The sequence below is a fragment of the Apostichopus japonicus genome, chromosome 2 (assembly GCF_037975245.1).
Source record: "Apostichopus japonicus isolate 1M-3 chromosome 2, ASM3797524v1, whole genome shotgun sequence".
NCBI lineage: Eukaryota > Metazoa > Echinodermata > Holothuroidea > Aspidochirotida > Stichopodidae > Apostichopus > Apostichopus japonicus.
The window spans coordinates 11,492,023-11,509,690 of NC_092562.1; the positions used below are offsets into that span (position 1 = coordinate 11,492,023).

Here is a 17,668-nt window from a genome sequence, read left to right on the forward strand (position 1 = left end):
CTTTAACATTGAATGACTCAAGCATTAAAGTTATACTATGGAGGTAAAACCTCCATGGTTATACCCAGAAAAACCAGCCTGTATGGAAACACTAGTTTTAAGCATTAATTTGACAATTGTAAGATGAATTTGATAAATCATGCAACCTCAACCAAGCCCTGTATCACGTGACGGAGAGGTGATACCTTTGAAGATGAAAGTTACTGAACAGCAGAAAGTTACGATTGAGAAGAAATGAATGAAGAAGAGAGATTCCCGGCTGATTTAACATCGTCAGCTAGTCATGTGGAGATCATTACATGAGAAGAAGATTACGAGCAAAGCCACCTTATACCATGAAGGCTACAACATCCAGCCAATCCCAGTAACATTAAGCCATTGTGAAGATCAAACGACTGGAAAGCGTCTACCAGACCATTAGAAGATCCAGGCAATCTGAATTATAAAAAAAATATTTGATATATAATTAAAATTGACGATGAATGTTAATAACCTCGTGCAATAAACCATTACGTGCCACACCAAAAAACACAAAATGTTCAGTTTATTATTTGAGTAGATTCACTCTTTCGGTGATAGATATCAATAAATCGAACGTAACAAGTAAGGAAACCTTCAAGAACCAGCTAGCGACTATAACAGACCGATCGGTTAATTCAATACCCAAGGAACGTTGCCATTCGCCCACCTCCTCTCCTTTTGCATCCTACCCTTTATCTCTGCCGCTCCTATTCCTCTCTGCCTCCATAACACCTCTCCTCATTATAAGTTCACCTTTCTCTTGTTTCCCCTCCCCGTCTCTACCATGATCACGGTCAGTTGCCTTATTTTCTGTTCTCTTTGTTAGTGGAATAATTTTCTTCGTTGTACACCCTGAAACTTTTTGTAAATCGAGGGCGCTACTCCCGTTAAGACAAAAAGATAGTTACAATCCCAAAGAACTGATACAGCCTCAAAGCTTCTGTGTATAGGTCTTGGAATATGATACTGGAAGTGGAACAAGAATCTGAAGAAGCTGAAGTTGAGCAACGAACATTTTTAAACTAAGCATGAAGATTTATAGAGTCAAGGTAAGGTTCTTTTTTACCACTTTTGTACACAACATAGTAAAAAATATTATAATAGTAATATGTCGCGGAACACGATCCTGCTGGCATAGGCCTAGGCAACCCCCATAGCTTGGACTTGGAGCCTAGCGATAAAGGCTAAATTCATATATAACGTTACTGTACTGTAGCCTAGCCTAGGTCTATCTCACTTTTGCAAAAACAAAAACCTCTGAGCAATTTTCGTAGAAGTATCTTTGCTGACAGTAACAATGACACTTCTGCAAAACTTATAATACTATTAATAGCACATTCGAAACTTATAGTGCACTTCAAGCTGACCTAGCCTAGGCTATGCGTAACTAGTTTAGGCCAAGTTTAGCCTAGGCTAGTGGTATATTTGAACATATTCATTAGTTCTTTAGTATCTGAAATTTAATTGGGGGGCACTGTCACATAAGTGGATGAAAAAATTCCTGGTGTCCCTCCATTTTGTTGATATGCTTCACTGCAATCATTGGGTGCATTGGAGCATATGAGTTACTACAGTAAATTCCAAGGGCAGGCAACCCATTCTGTTTCTATGCGTTGCAAACAGGGGCGTTAATCCGATTTGAAACGTGGGGGGGACGTAATCGATTCGAGTATTCCGGCCGTAAGTACTATCTAAGCGGAGCGCCACCATCGGTTGGCGCGCAGCGTACAAGAAAATTTTTCTTCTGGCAGACCCCTCAGATTGCAGGAAACGGCACTTCCCGTGCATCATGGCAGAAAGCAACACCCCTAAAATTGATAAAATTTTCCGGCAATTTTTTATTTTGGGAAATATTCTCGAAGGAAGTGATCGCCATTTATTCATAAGTTTACCAATTCCTCGTCTCCCAGAAGCGCCCAAAAGATATCGAAACATTTTCGTGTTGGCTGATCCATGATCACCGCCCATCAAGGGCGGCGGAAGCACTTTTAATCTGGGGGGGGGGGGCACCGACATCAAAGGGCACTTTGCAGCAATTCGATTGGACTGATGCAGCCTTATATTTAGTATACCCTTTATAACTCTTATTGTATTATCTTATTTGTGTACACACATCACTCCATCAACGCCCCCCCCCCCTCTCTCAAGGAAAATATGCATACTAGCACTGCAGTATCCAATGTGCAAATTGGGAAACAAGGAACAAGTTTTCTTTTGAGACAAAATGAGGCGAAATCATGCTAATTGCTAATGTAGGAATCTTCCGAATTAGAGTTTATTTCTTGTTAATATCTTAACAAATTTGTTTTCATTCGAAATAGCTTTGAGTTTGACCCACAGAAATTCATTAGGAGTCAGAGGCGTAGCCAGGATTTGCAAAGTTGTATGCACGACTATCTGAGCGGAGTGCCACCATCGGTTGGCGCGGAGCGTAGTAGAAAATTTTTGGTTTTACAAACCCCTCAGATGGCCGGAAAAAGGCCCTTCCCGAGTGTTCATTCTGGTTCCCTGGCATCTTGCTAACTTGAGACACCTCAATTTTTATGTAGAAAAAGGGCACATTTTTAACCTGGGGAAAAGTGGGGGTACGTGCCCCCTTTGCCCCCCCGGTTCCGCCGCCCTTGCAGCCCATGCCCGTGAGAAGTGGTGACTGGGTGAAGAAAAAGCCATGCCGTTTGAAAACATGGGCAGAAAAAGCGAAAGTAGCGAAACCTAAGGTAAAACGCGCGATAACGAAGTGATTATTTTCCAGGTTAATTGAGACTGTATCAAACGCGAGCTTAGGACAAACATATTCAAAGGTAATGGCATTACTAATCCCGATATGTCGTCTTTGAGGTGTGTGGAAAATCCGCAACGACCATCAAAGAGCAATTGAATATTTAGTCTACTTTTCGATTTCGAAAACACTTTTTTTTTAAGTTATGACAAAATTTTGACACCTTTGACAATTTTTTTTGGGGGGGGGGCTGTGCCCCCCGGACCCCAATGGGCACGACGCCACTGACCCTAGGGCCTCAGATATAGGCCTATTGCAGGGGTGGGCAACCTTTTGAATGAATGGGCCAGATTTTAGGAGTGAAAGATTGACAGGGCCGCACCTAACCAACGACCTGCTGTTGATTTCAAACCTTTGATTTCGAGGACGTTCAAGCAATAGGTGTGTGTACTTAATCTGTATTCACAAAACCATAATGTCAATACAGTCCAGTTGATAATTAATGGTGATAATAGACCAACCTGACAGCATCATAAGTGCAGATAAATTCTAAGCAGCTAGCTCGTGTTTGGTGATAATGCAAAATAGATTGATTTTTTTCTTTTTCTTGAGACATCTCACGTGCCGCAAAAAAATCACTGGCGGGCCGCATGTGGCCCGCAGGTTGCCCACCCCTGGTCTATAGGAACGATGTCCCAAAAATTTCCCCGGACATATAGGCGAAGGAAGCTATCCGCTGCGACTGCATGTGAGTTTCTCGACTTTCCGTCCTAGGAGTCATACCAAAAAATGGTGCATTTCATCATACGCCATTATTAATAATTTAAATAACTAACTAATAAGGCACAGTCCAGATCCGAGTTCGTATAGCGAGCTTAGCGCAAATTTGGCCAAAAGTCGTCAAACGCCAGCATGTTAAACCAGGTTGCTAGGTCTACGAGAATACATTTACATGAAATTTGAAAACAAGGATAGCAAGACAAACCACTTTTATTATGTTTTCAGGACTTCACACATGCGCATGTATCGTCAGACTTAGAATAGGTCCATGCATGTGAGTGGTGGCTAAAGTGATGAAGGCATGAAAATAAATCAGTGGTTGTTCGTTGGAGTCCTCAAACAAGTTACCTCGGTTGCTAGGTGGATTTGCATCTGGTTACCGGGTGAATTCTGGTCGGAGCGTACCATTTAACCACCATGTACCCAGGGACGTAGCTAAGGCCTGATGATTGGAGGGGGGGGGGGGGTGTAGTGGCTAAAAATCGGTTTTGAAGCCAGAAAATTCCGACTGCTGCTTTGTACCCCCACCCTCCCGCTACTCGTCAACGATACGGTCAGTGTCAGTCAGAAAACCCAATCTTTCGTGACTGCACTTCTGTTACGAACTTGTTGCGATACATTTGTACCCACTGGCACTCATTTCACAAACTTATTGGCCCCCCCACCCAACCAAATATTTTTGTGAAATTCGGGCAATATGCTGATAGCTTTTTTGATAATTTGCAATGTGTTTTTCAGTGGTTAAATTGGTATTATTATTACCCAACAATTATCACCAATACGGAAGGGTAATAAGTCGGAAAATGATTGTATGCTATTTGCATGCGATGTAAAAACCGATGCATGCCTGTATGATATGCACATTATAACGTGGGATGCGCGCGTAGCGCGCGAAAAATTTTGGTTATATTTTTCGGGCAAGTCGTTACAACCCCCCCCCCCACAAAACAAATTTGGCTCCTACGCCTATGACGGTAGTTCTATTAGGCATTTTTTTTTGTAGTATTCAAAATCATACGAAGTTTTGTACAGTGGAGTATAAGAATCGCGAGATACAATTTCCCAAAGTGGCAAGGAAAACGTGGTAAATATGACCGGTTAAAGGTCAATTTTGACCGAAATTTTAAAATTTTTTTTAGGTCATGCACAATCACAGGGATAAATGAATAGGCCTAGATAAACTAGAGTGCGACAGTCGGAAATTCCACTGTCGCACTCCAATTTTCCAACTAGCGTCAGTTTTACCAAGTTTGGGGGTGAGACACCCCCACACCCCCTCTAACGACGTCCCTGCGCGGTGAATATGGAACACGATCACATGGTTCAGCCTCTGTTGAGTCATGGTGCTCCGTAGCCTTGTCTTCAAACGCCTCAAAGCACTAAAAGATCTCTCGGCTTCCGTCGAACTGGCGGAGGAGACGAGGAGCAACCGCAAGAGAGCTTCGACTTCACCAAACATAGCCCGTACCGCTGGATTCATCGACTTGAATATTTGTCTATACCCTTCAACCGACGACGAATGGAACTGGCCTCGAAAGAAAGGCAGACTAAGCTTAAGATTGTTGGAGAGCTCAGGGTACCAACTCACGAGATCTGGGTGGAATTCTCCATTCAGCAACATTGAGTGATATTCGCGGATATGAATCCTAAGATGTGTAAGCCGTAACCAAATAGAGCCACGACACTACTCTTTTCCAAATGTGTGGGGGGGACATTTGATATTGTTTTCCCCATCCATCGAAATGTGGGGGGGACGTGTCCCCCCATCCCCCCCTGGATTGACGCCCATGGTTGCAAAGGTACGGCTTGTTATAAAGCGTATTATACAAGTGGGTGTGAACTATACAAGTGGGTGTGTCCTATATGGAGAACAGTGTCAGTTAACACAAAAGGGGGTAGGATTCCCTGGATAAGTATCCAGGGGGTGTACATAGTTATTTTCATGTATGCATTTCTTTTATATGAAACTGATTTTCTTTTACCAATAATCATTGAAACATCTCGTGTCAATAAATCCATGAGAATTAAAAGCAGAATGTTTGCATGGTTTGTTGATTATCACTTGATGTTACTTTCTAGAAAGGGTCACTTGTGACAGGCCCTAATGCAGATTAGAGTAAGGGCCCAGTCTTGAATATCTGGACGAATAAGCAATGGACCTTAGAGAATATATGGAGCCTGTTTTGTTTAACAATTGCACAATTAATATTGATACTAGCCTAAGGCTGATGGCTAGTTTAATCAGATAATCTTTTTCTGGTCCTTTATACTGATACTTTTGGGGTGGGGTTGGGGAATGGCGGTGGGGAGGGACATGAGGTTACAAAGTCTCATAATACTGTAACATTTCCACAAACAGAGTCAGGAATGATTAATATGACATACTGTATTGATAAACTAACTAACTTATCATACAAACTTATATACATGTGTGGGTGAACAGGGTATGATTATGAAGGATGATGTAAGGATTCTGATCTAAGGGTCCTGAGAGATGGACCCAAGGGCGGCGGAACCGGGGGGGCACAGGGGGCACGTGCCCCCCCACTTTTCCTCAGTTTAAAAATGTGCCCTTTTTCTACATAAAAATTGTACTCTTGATCACCCTATTAGGTCCAGTAAGAGATCTAATCCTAATTTAGAAGTATCAATGAATTGCTGTGGGTCAAACTCAAAGCTATTTCAAATGGAAAAAAATGTTAAGCACTTAACAAAAAGTAAACTCTAATTCGGCAGATTCCTACTTTAGCAATTAGCATTTTGTATAAGTACCTGAATAGTTACGCCAATCAAACATCAACTTGTAAACATAGATTGATGAAAGAAGGTGATACGCGTTGCTATTGCTACACTGCAGAGCTTGGGTCGATTTGAATGTATAGGACTAGGAGCTTTATACAGTAGCCTATACTACATGCATCGGCTTAGTTCATCTTCAGCTGCGTTTATACAATCGTACAATTTTCACAGGATTTACATTCAGTGGCGTTTCTATGGTAAGATTCTGACTTCTATTGTATTTAGATACATCGGTGTAGGAGGGGAGGGGTGCATGTCGGTCCGAATTCCGGGGACTGGAAACTTGGACCAGGTATTAGTAATGGTCGATGGAACACATAGACCTTTTTAAATGGAATCGTGGTTGTGTTAGATAACTGAATAATAAACTAGCCTATAGCTATTTTGCCGCATCCTGGGGGATGAGCGAGGTTATTGCACGGAGGCTCATTGGGTATAGCTAATGTGGGAAATTGACAATTCTATTTTGGGTAATTTTATTTTTGGGAAAATAAAGCCGGATACGAAAAATAATAAATACGTAGCACAGCAATCTATCCTGTTGCTTGTGTGAATGCGGTGGTCTATCACGTCTCCCTGATTAATTGTATGATCATATTATAGTTCCATTGTGTACCAATCCCCCCCCCCCCCACATGCCTCTAGCTTGACCTGTAGGCCTATCATGTTGTTTGGGGAAAATATATGAATATTTATATATAATATATATTAAGGCCTCTGGAACAATCTTCTCCCTTGGATGTCGTTGCAAATGGTATAAATCCTCGCCTTTGACCTATATACAGCAGGGACAAAGTCTTTCCAGACGTCTTATAATGTATATATACACACACACACACACACATATATATATATATATATATATATATATATATATATATATATATATATATATATATATATATATATATATATTTATATTTATATATACATACATATGCCCTTTTTGTTAATTATGAATATCAGTCGTTTTGACCAATGCTCCGTATGAATAAAGAACCTTATGAACAATGAACCTCATGAAAATCGGGATGTCCCTGCAATAATATCCTCAATAAACGTTAGAAAGTCATATATGTAACTATCAGTTGGCTTTGATAATTATATTATTTGCAGCAATTCACCCGTAGAGCCCGTTATGTCACTATGCCCCGGGCACAGAGGCAAAAACGAATGAGAGAGAAACTGTTAAAAGTAACAGCAACCAAAATTCCAAAGCTCACACAATTTTTCAATAAAGTAACTAAAGAACAGGAACCAGAACCAGAGTGTGAAACACCTCAGTATAGTAATATTGAAGTGAATGAGCAGGATGAAAATACAAACTCTCTCCAAGGAAGTTTAATGGTTCAAGAGATTACTGATACAGAAACAGCAGGGAAGTCAGCAGAATCAGAGGAACTGAATCAAGAGGAACATTGGACGCAGGATAAAGATCTTGATCCACACCAACAAAATCCGATTCAAGAGACTGGTCCCGCGAAAGTAGAACGTGCAGCAGAACTGAAGGAACCAAAAGGCTTACCATGTCAGTCACCTTGCTGCACAGGAGAGCGACCATTCCACCCAACAGTTGATAACATTAAGCAAACATCAGTTAAACAGAAAACCGGTAAAGGTAGTGCTTCAAAGACTCGACTGTGTCCCCAATCCATTTTCAGGCAATACACTTGGCTCAGTTATTGCATGACAAAAGGAACAATCTCTTGCCATATTTGTAAGCGTGCATTGGGCTACAATCTCATAACCGCTAGTCACGGGGGAGAAGAGGCTTTCTTTTCCGGAGCATTTTGTAACTGGAAGAAGTGTTATGAAAAACTCTCCAAGCATGCGTGTTCACATTTCCATGCAGAGGCGGTTGAGAAAATAGCTTGTTTTGAAGACAAACAGCAAAATATTGCGATCAAATTAGATAGCAAACAAATCCAAATGCAAGAAATGCACAGACAGCTGTTATTGAAACAGATTGAAAGTATCCAATACCTAACGCGTCAAGGATTAAGCATTCGAGGAAAAAATGATGATGAAAGTAACTTGATACAACTCTTAAGATGTAGAGCAAATGATGTACCTGGATTAGCACAATGGGTTGAAGATAGGCGCTATCTTAGTCATGAGATCATTAACGAACTAATAGAAATGATGGGCAATTCTGTGCTTCGTTCGATAATTTCAGAAATTCACACAACTTCGAAGGGCCTCTACGGGATAATTGCAGATGAATCGAGAGACATCAGTAACAAGGAACAGATGACTTGCGTATTGCGATGGATTTCTCTAGAGGAAGATATAGCTGTACATGAAGACTTCGTAGGAATGTATGAGTTCACCAGCACAGACGCCATAACAATCACTGCATCTTTAAAGGATATTCTTTTGCGATGTAATCTGCCATTAGACAACTGTCGGTGGCAATCCTACGATGGTGCCGCAAACATGTCTGGCAGTCTCAGCGGGGTAGCGACTAGAATTACGGCAGAAAACCCATCAGCTCTGTACTTGCATTGTTGCAATCATAGTTTAGATTTGGCCCTCCAAGGCTGTGTTAAGTCTAGTACTATGATTCGAGACTCGCTGAGTTTTGCGCAGGATGTGTCAGCATTCATTCACGCTTCACCTAAGCGAATGGCAAATTACCAGAATATCGCATCGGAATATACGGCAGACCACGTTGAGAACTTGCATATGCTGTGCCCAACAAGATGGACAGTTCGAACAAAGTCAATCTCTGCAATCCTGCACAATTACGAGGGTCTGTATGCCACTCTGGTTAGTACAGGTGATAATTCCTCTGGTGACAGTGCCAGTACTGCCTTTGGTTTGGCAAGCAAAATGGAGAAGTTCTCGACATTCATCGGTCTACACTCTGCATTGAATATTTTTAGCGTTTCCGAACAAGTTGCATCTACTATGCAAAAACCATCTATAACTGCACAAACAGTTGTTGAATGCGTTAATGCTTTGGAAAAAAATCTCCAACGGCAACGAAATTCTTTTCAAGTATACTACCAGCAGACCGTCTCAGCAGCAGAGCAGATTGAATTTGTAAATCCACCAGAGCTGCCTAGGCACAGAAAAGTTCCTCGTCGGTTACAGCTTGGAAATGCAGAACAACACATGTTCGCTTCCCCAGAGGATCTATATCGAGTGGAGCATTGCGGGGCAATTGACGTCTGTATCTCCGAGTTGGGGCGACGCTTTCAACAAACATCATATACAGTCCTAGTTGATATCGAGACGGCACTTATCAATTCCTCAAATGGCCACGATTTTGGGTTCAGCGAACAGACGAAGAGTCTATATAAGAATGACGTTGACTTCCACTGTCTGCAAGCGGAACTGGCATTGTTAAATGGAATCATCAAACAGAGACTTCCTCTGGTAAAGAAAGTTACATCAATGGATACCGTAGTATCTCTCCTGTCTGACCACAATGACATTCGCCTGGCATTTCCCAATGTGCTCCGCCTAATACATATATACCTTCTGGCACCAATGAGCGCAGCCTCCGGAGAGAGATCCTTCTCTGTCCAACGCCGGATAAAGACATACTTGCGGAGCACAATTGGTGAACAACGTTATAACAACATGCTAATGCTTCATATCCATAAAGCAAGAACGGACGGATTAGTCATACGGGATATCGCCAAGGAGTTTACAAGACGAAACCCACGTCGGATGAAATATTTCGGGAAGTTTTGAATGTTTTCTACCACAAGACTCTCTACCATTCTGGTGTGTGCCATTATGCATATTCAATTTGCCTAAAAAATCCTTATGCATTTCCAAAAATGCATTGCTATATTACATTGTTACTTTGTAATAAGCAGAAGCCATTTAAAGCCTACTATGAATAATGAGTATATCCCATAACCTAAACCCCATCCTTTTGTATTTTGACATATTTAATTTGCTTTCATGCATGTATCGATCGCGTGTGCAGGGACTTGGACTTTATAATGATTTCACCTCATTTTGTCTCGAAAGAAAACTTGTTCCTTGTTTCCCAATTTGCACATTGGATATTGCAGTGCTAGTATGTATTTTTTCCTTGGAGGGGGGGGGGGCGTTGATGGAGTGATGTGTATATGCAAATAAGATAATACAATAAGAGTTATAAAGGGTTCCAAATATCAGGCTGCATCAGTCCAATCGAATTTCTGAAAAGTGCCCTTCGACGTCGGTGCCCCCCCAGATTAAAAGTGCTTCCGCCGCCCTTGGATGGACCCAGCTATTTTCTATATGAATGAGGTCAATGTAATGCACAGCCCTCTGAAGTACTAATCTTGTCCATATTGCAAGATATTATGGCTTAAATGTCATGTTGTTGTTGAAAGGAACTGGGAGGGTGTGAGTCATATCCTTGTTCTTCAAATTTGTAAACAATGTATGATTATCTATACCTTCCTCAAGGAGTTCTACTCTATTAGTTTTACTTTGTTCTGTTTCATGATAAGAAAAAAAACAGCTTATTCCTAAGGACTTTACAGTGTAAATTATTTCATTACCCTTTCTACGTATAAACATTGAAGAAATTCATTCTGTCAAAGAAGCCCCCCAAAAACATAAGGAGTAAAACTTTTTAGGCTGTATCTAAGTACAGTTTACTGTTACAGTCTGTTCCATATGGTGATATGAAGTGTTTATTATCATTTAATATTCATATGCCCTTGTGTTTCACTTTTTCTTTCTTTTTTTAAAATCTGCTTTCTTGGCTCCAATTATAGCATGCTATCGACCTGCCACGGTCAGTAGTGGACCTGCAGGCTCTACCTGCATAACTTGTCTTAACACCATTTTAGACTCTGCTGAGTCTGCTCAGAGACATAAAAATAGGAAACTGCTACGGCTGATATACTTTCCTCCCCTTTCTATATACGCTTTGAAGTGGCCAGCGCAGTCACATGAACGAATTGCTCAAAGCGTGATGAATGGTAAGGGTCGACCCAATGCATTTGGCAAAGAAAACTTTTGCGATACGCCTTAACAAAGGCTAAACACCATTAGGCTCTTTGTGTAAACACTGTGTGGAAATATGTTCATGTCTACAGTGTATTTAATCATACAGCGTTCACACCAAAGACCCTCATACAAGAAAAAAATATGTGGCAACTAGGGCTTTGCAGACTATTAAATTGGTAAAAAAAAAGGTCGTTTTAAGACCAAGGCAGGTCGATTACGTATAATCTCAAGAAACTTTTCCATGATAGCGTGCTACAGTTGGGGTCTATACAGCAGATCTTTAAAGTGTAACTGCTTGAGCTTGCATTAGATCTGAGCAGGATCTTCTCCCAGCTACAGACTGGCTCTGAAGAAGAACAAATTTCAGCCAAGATTTATGGAGTAGATCTGAAGAGTACTTTGTTAACAGTTTTTCTTTCTCTCCTTTCTTTCTTAGATGACTGAGCCTATAATCAACACCAATCTGAAGAATCAGGAGGTAAATATTCTTAGTTAAAACAGTTTGCTGACCTCGACTGGCAGATATGGTAAATTGTAAAAGCTACATGTCTCTGAATATTCAGAGAAATGAATTAGCCATCTTTCTCACCAGATTCCCATGTAGATTGGTATAACTTCAGTAATATCATCTTGAAGGATACAGCTATAGATACAGTTGATAGATATATAGATAGATGAGTAAATAAATTCAACTTTATGGTATCCTTCTTCTTCACACATTTATCCATCCAGCAATTTCTTGTTATATTTTTATTTCAAGTGGGCCTCATTCTGCACATATAAGATACACTGTGAGCGTACAGTGAAAATTCAGGGCACTTTCGGGATTATATTTTGGTACTTTAAAGTACCTTTTTTCCAGAGGATACAGCCTTAAAAAACAGCAGCTATTTTATGTTGATTTCTGTGATTCTTTGATTTCGATACTAAAATCCCGTACCAATGCGATTGCTGACTATAGTCAGGTCAGGTTTCCCTTCAAATACTGAAAAAATAGCATAATTTTTAATGTTTACGATTTACACTTTGCATATGAATAACACTAGTATACATATGAACAACTATTTGGGTGAAACTTTTTTCATAATTTTAGAATTGTTTTAACATTGAATAGAATGGACAGCCATTTGTTGGAAGAATGCAAATACCAGTCTTTTGAATCACAATCCCTGTCCTGAAGTAGCTCCTACTTGAGCTCTAACAGGATACAACTGGCTAACACAAAATATATCAGAATATACATGTACATTTTATATTCATAAATGTTTATTATTGGGTATCATATAGCACTCACAATTTCATGTCTAAGGTGGCATACTCCTATTAGAGTCTATATCATTCCGCTCGGATGTTCTCCTTCAGAAAAAGTGCCAAAATGCAGTAGGAAAACATCTTTTATGATATGTTATCAATCAGGATTTGGTTTTTTGTGGTATGCATGTTGAAGAGCATGAATGGAAGTACACATGGTGCAAAAATTGGGTCAATTGAAGCAATTTTAGACCCCTTTAGGCCTACCAGGAGCAGCGTACAAAAATTGTTTACTACTGAGTGAAGAGGTTTGTTTACAAGTGAACAAAACTTCCGGCTTGGATAGCAAAAAATCTACATGGTCGTGATACAAAAGTGATAATGCCATGAAAGGCCAACTTGTCAGCTATCCGGTAATGGGTAGCGTTTAGCTAGTGAAAACTTCTATTTAGACTTAGAGACCACATTACTTTTGTGATTTAGTGTGTAAGTCAATGGGGCTTTTAAGCTACCAGTATGTACATTTAAAGGATGCAGTCTATTGAACATCTAACTGATATATATATATGTTTGGTCTTCCAGGAGTACGGCCAGCAATAAGCCGTTATATGATGAGGGTTAAACTTTAAGGTGTTGAAATTGTCATTCTGTATGCACGGTATTTCGTGATTTGTAATGTATATCCATTTTCTCATCTCTACTAATAGCCTTGGCGAGACGCTGCCGCTCAAATCTGCTTCTCATTGGGGATTTTGCTTGGAACAAAAATGACCCTTGCTAGCTACATCGATTTCCATAACAACTGTTTCAGGTATTAGCATCGTCTGTATGATTTGTACAGTTCATCATTTTCAACGTCCTCCTACCCCTATCCACAACCCCTCCTCCTGTTAGTGCTTTAATTAAGATGACAGGTAAACACATCCACTCTCATCATGATAGAAGATGCTATTGGGGCAATGCCGCAGACATTCAGCAACAGGGGTGCAACCAGCCCCCCCCCCCCCTCCCCACTGTCAGACAGCATATTCAAAAAATCAAGGAGTACAGTATATATATATATAATATAACGAAAATCCACGTTTAATCCAAAAGAAAATATTATTAGAGAAAACCAGAGAAATAAGATATGACTCATAATTGACAAGTAAGGAGTAAGTTTTAGAAAATATATTATTTCTAAAACTTATTTGTCAAGTATGATTCATATCTTATTTCTCTGGTTTTCTCTAATAATATATATATATATATATTTATATAAATCCGACCTTTAGGCAACAATTCATGTGAAAAACAAAGCACTTAGGGCAACATTTGACTTAGGGCAACATATTTACTGTCGCTCTAAGTTCTGCCTTTTAAATTGGAACGATAGAGTTACATTCTGCAAATATTGTTGGAAGCGAGTCAAGGGGGGTTGAAAAATGTTCGTTTCTATTAAGATTTATAAAAATTAATTAAAAACTAGGTAAATTAGAAAGCACTGAAGATGGGCATTCTGATATTGGCTATATGTGCGTGTGTTAAAAACAGCACTTTCGGCAACATTTTGATTATGGCCTTTAAAATGAAAATCGATATGTATATCTTTATTATAAAATCATCCTTTTAAACATATTACCCAAAGGAAGAATATATTAGCCTCTTTTAAGCAATGAATCGCGAAAATGAAGATATATTGCAAATATTGCATTGCACGGTATCTTATTTCACCGATGAGAAGCCGGCCCTCTATAACTTTACGCTTTCGCGCCGTTCGGCTATACGTATGTACGCGAACCTCAATCATGCTTAGATAGCCTATTGAGTATATGATTATATTAAATCCATTCAAATGCAGATATGCCAGTCACACGGCGCGGGAAGAACGGTAAGTTAACCATTTATGTAGTTCATTTAATGGCATAAGCGGCCGTTTTTATTTTGGAAGCACTCTCCTTAGCTAGTATTTATGGCTATGCTCCTAATTACGGTAGCTCTATAGGCTATGCATAACGTAGGCCTAGATATAAGCCTTTTTGGTACTGCCATGTATTAGCCTAGTACTAGTACTTTAGTAGTACTAAGGCTATTCCAAACGTTTCGTCTCGGGGCCATTCAGAGACTTTGAAGAGCTGTGTAGTTTTGAGGATGAATAGGTTTTTTCACAATATTAATTTTTTCTTTTTGCTGAGCACTGATATGAATATATATTTGGGCGAAGGGTGAGCTTCATTGATCATTATTTTACCGATTTTGGACTAGCCTATTAGTATAGGCCTAGGGCCCGCTGCATTATGTACCTGTATGGGAAAAAATGTCATTTACTGCAACAAACCATATATGTTAGGGTTTCTCTGAAAGTACTCATTCAAATCACCTGTTAACAATACCAGTGATAGTATTATGTGGCAAATATCGCATGTAAGCTTGGTAAGATGGCATTATCACTGCCCTCTGGAGAAAATTACTATAATGCTCCAAGAAGTACCACTCAAAAGAAAATGATCAAAGACAAAGAGTTCCATTGACATCACGATTTATTTTCTCTGTAAAACAAAAGTTTGATAAAATGCTTTGTAAACTTACTTCAGGATACTGTTTACAACAATTCATTAAATAATACCCATAACTGTCATTGTGAGTGATTGATTCGGCTAACTTTCCAGAAATGATATATCCCAAGAAAAACAATCGTAAATGCTTGGACTGACACATGATGTGCATCTCGGCAGTGACTGGTTAATATACCCTAATGCTGAACAGAAAGAACATCTACAAAATTTATCACTGAAATAATATCATAAAGTGAGAATGAGAACAACTCTTGATCCTAATTTTTAGTTGTTTTTCCTTGTCTGAACCTTCCTTAAACTACTGTAGACATCTGGGAAATGGACCGAACAATTTCTAAAGTATTTCTATAATTGGGAACTGTAGTACCCTACACTAGTAGGGGAAAGTTGAAGGTCAATAGTGCAAAGGAATAAATAACCTCGCATGGGAAGTTGGTTACTGTTTCATTCCATATGTAATCACCAGATTTTTGAGTATGTTGTACATCGACCCTCTTCTTAATATTATTTAAATTTAATGTATGCTTGGAATACCATGAAAGAATCATATCCTGAAAATTTCAGTTGCATAGCTTCACAAAGAAATGGAAAATGAAAATTTACGCTATGGAAACATTCATCTTGTGAAGTTGAGTCAACTTAAAAGTGTCAAAATATTCAATTTTGGTATTTTTTTGATAAAAAATGTGCAGTGTATAGAGATAAATTATGAAACTGCTTCTAAACCATTGCTTCAGGGTACTTAATTCTTTCAGCGGGACAGCCCAGGTACATTCATGAGCAGAAATAGGCATTAATAGCTATTCTCACTGGGGGCAGAACATACAGTAGGTTCTGAAAATGTGATTGCTGACATGGAAGAGGCATCTTAGGGGACATTTTTCGGAATAGTTTTAAATTAATAATTAGGGGCCCTTAAAAACAGATTATGCCACCTAGTGAGAACCCCCGACCCCACCCCCCTCTGGACCTGCCACTGGTTATAAAGGTTTTTGGGATGATTAAGTTGGCTTCCTAACTCTCAGTTAATTGGTGTTGATTATCTGAAGTCATGCTTAGATGGATGATGCAAATAAAAGGAACAGCTATACTGTGTAGTCTTAATACCTGATAACAAATGTGTGGTCATTCTACCTAAACTAAATGATTATTTTGTTAACTCCAAACTGTACAAAGTACACACTGATTTAAACAAGCTGAACTTCAAATTAGGTTAGAGGTTTATTTTATAGTATTTCAGCTTTAGAAATGTGTTTCAAGGAATCTGTGATGATTAAGTGTCATTTTCCATAATTCACACATATTGTTAAATACAGTAGGTGAATGTGTACGTCATTTACCTTTCATCAGATTTGTCATATATATTGCAAAAGCATTATAATTTTATGACATCTTTCTAACAGATGCAACTTAGATCTCGTGTAAAGAGAAGTTTGGGGCCATTAAAAGAGGCTATCCACTACTGCCGTAACAAAGTTGATAAGTGGGGATTTTCAGTCCAGTTTATTGATGACTTTATTGGTGAGTCTAATTTGTCTCAAATACAACAGCACTGCTGTGTATGTATTGTTGAGCTCTTTTAATTATTCACAGTATTTGAAGAACAGTTTTGTGAATGGTAATAATATATGCTTAAAACATGTTGTATTGCAGTAAATGTATACATGTTGGTCAGGGGTAGTAGATTATGTGCAGCTGTTCTCTGAAATGTGGGGCTTAATGTAAAATTTCAAATTTAATTTGGCATGATCCATTGCACATGATTTGCATAATATTTGGTATGGAGCTATACTCAAGCAAGAATTAATAAAGTACATGGCATAATCTCATACTATTGGTGCCACCATATTAAAATCAGTCAGATAGCATATGTACTACATGGTTGCTTATGAACATGATGATACTGTACATGAAGGACACTGTGTTAGTATCAGACTTGGAATATATGTTGGTCTGCAATCGTAGATTAGCCCTATCGTTAGGTCTTCCAATATTTTGTAAGCATGATATTACACATTAGATTATTTGGTACAAACTAGTAGTTTGTATAAGTGTTTGATAGGACAACACATTATGTCATTAGTTTTTTAAGTGTTGTTGCACAAGATCATTTTAAATCAGCTACAGGTAGAAGAAATAATTGAAAATGGGTCCTTCATGTAGGTTTATGTCATATTGGGTACAAACTATACCGTAAACCTGGAGGTACAATACTGTAGATTATTCAAGAATGTCTCCAAATTATTGGGTTGACAGGGCTTTTACATGTTGCAATCAACTCTCAGATTATGGTGAGTGCTATCATGGCCAGAAAATGATATTAACTTAACATACTGTAACTGCATATTTTGTGGTTACAGGTTATGGCATATTTGCACCCTATAGGAAGTTCATCAAAGGGGAGTTCCTTGTTGAGTATTGTGGAGAGCTCATTTCCCACAAGGAAGCTCTGAAGAGGGAAAAGAATGTACCCTGAGGAAAAAGGATCATTTCTCTACTTCTTTAAAGTAGATGGAACTGTGAAATGGTTTGTACTCCTAACTTTTTTTTTCCCTACTCAGGGATATAGTGGCATATATGT

The 17,668-nt window shown here is 39.1% G+C and overlaps 2 protein-coding genes across 4 annotated transcripts in view; both read left to right on the top strand.

The window, feature by feature from the left end:
- The first annotated feature begins 918 nt into the window (after window positions 1–918).
- LOC139977992 (sodium-coupled monocarboxylate transporter 1-like) overlaps window positions 919–17,668 on the top strand; it is a 71,065-nt gene continuing 54,315 nt past the window's right edge. For all 3 annotated transcript variants that reach the window (XM_071987885.1, XM_071987901.1, XM_071987891.1), the window contains exons 1-3: window positions 919–1,070; window positions 11,718–11,759; window positions 13,240–13,343. The gene's annotated coding sequence lies outside the window, so the exon portion shown is untranslated. The remainder of the gene's footprint in view (window positions 1,071–11,717; window positions 11,760–13,239; window positions 13,344–17,668) is intronic.
- Window positions 7,466–10,021, top strand: LOC139977976 (zinc finger MYM-type protein 1-like). Its single transcript, XM_071987873.1, has one exon. It carries the CDS (start codon window positions 7,466–7,468, stop codon window positions 10,019–10,021), a length of 2,556 nt encoding a protein of 851 aa, XP_071843974.1.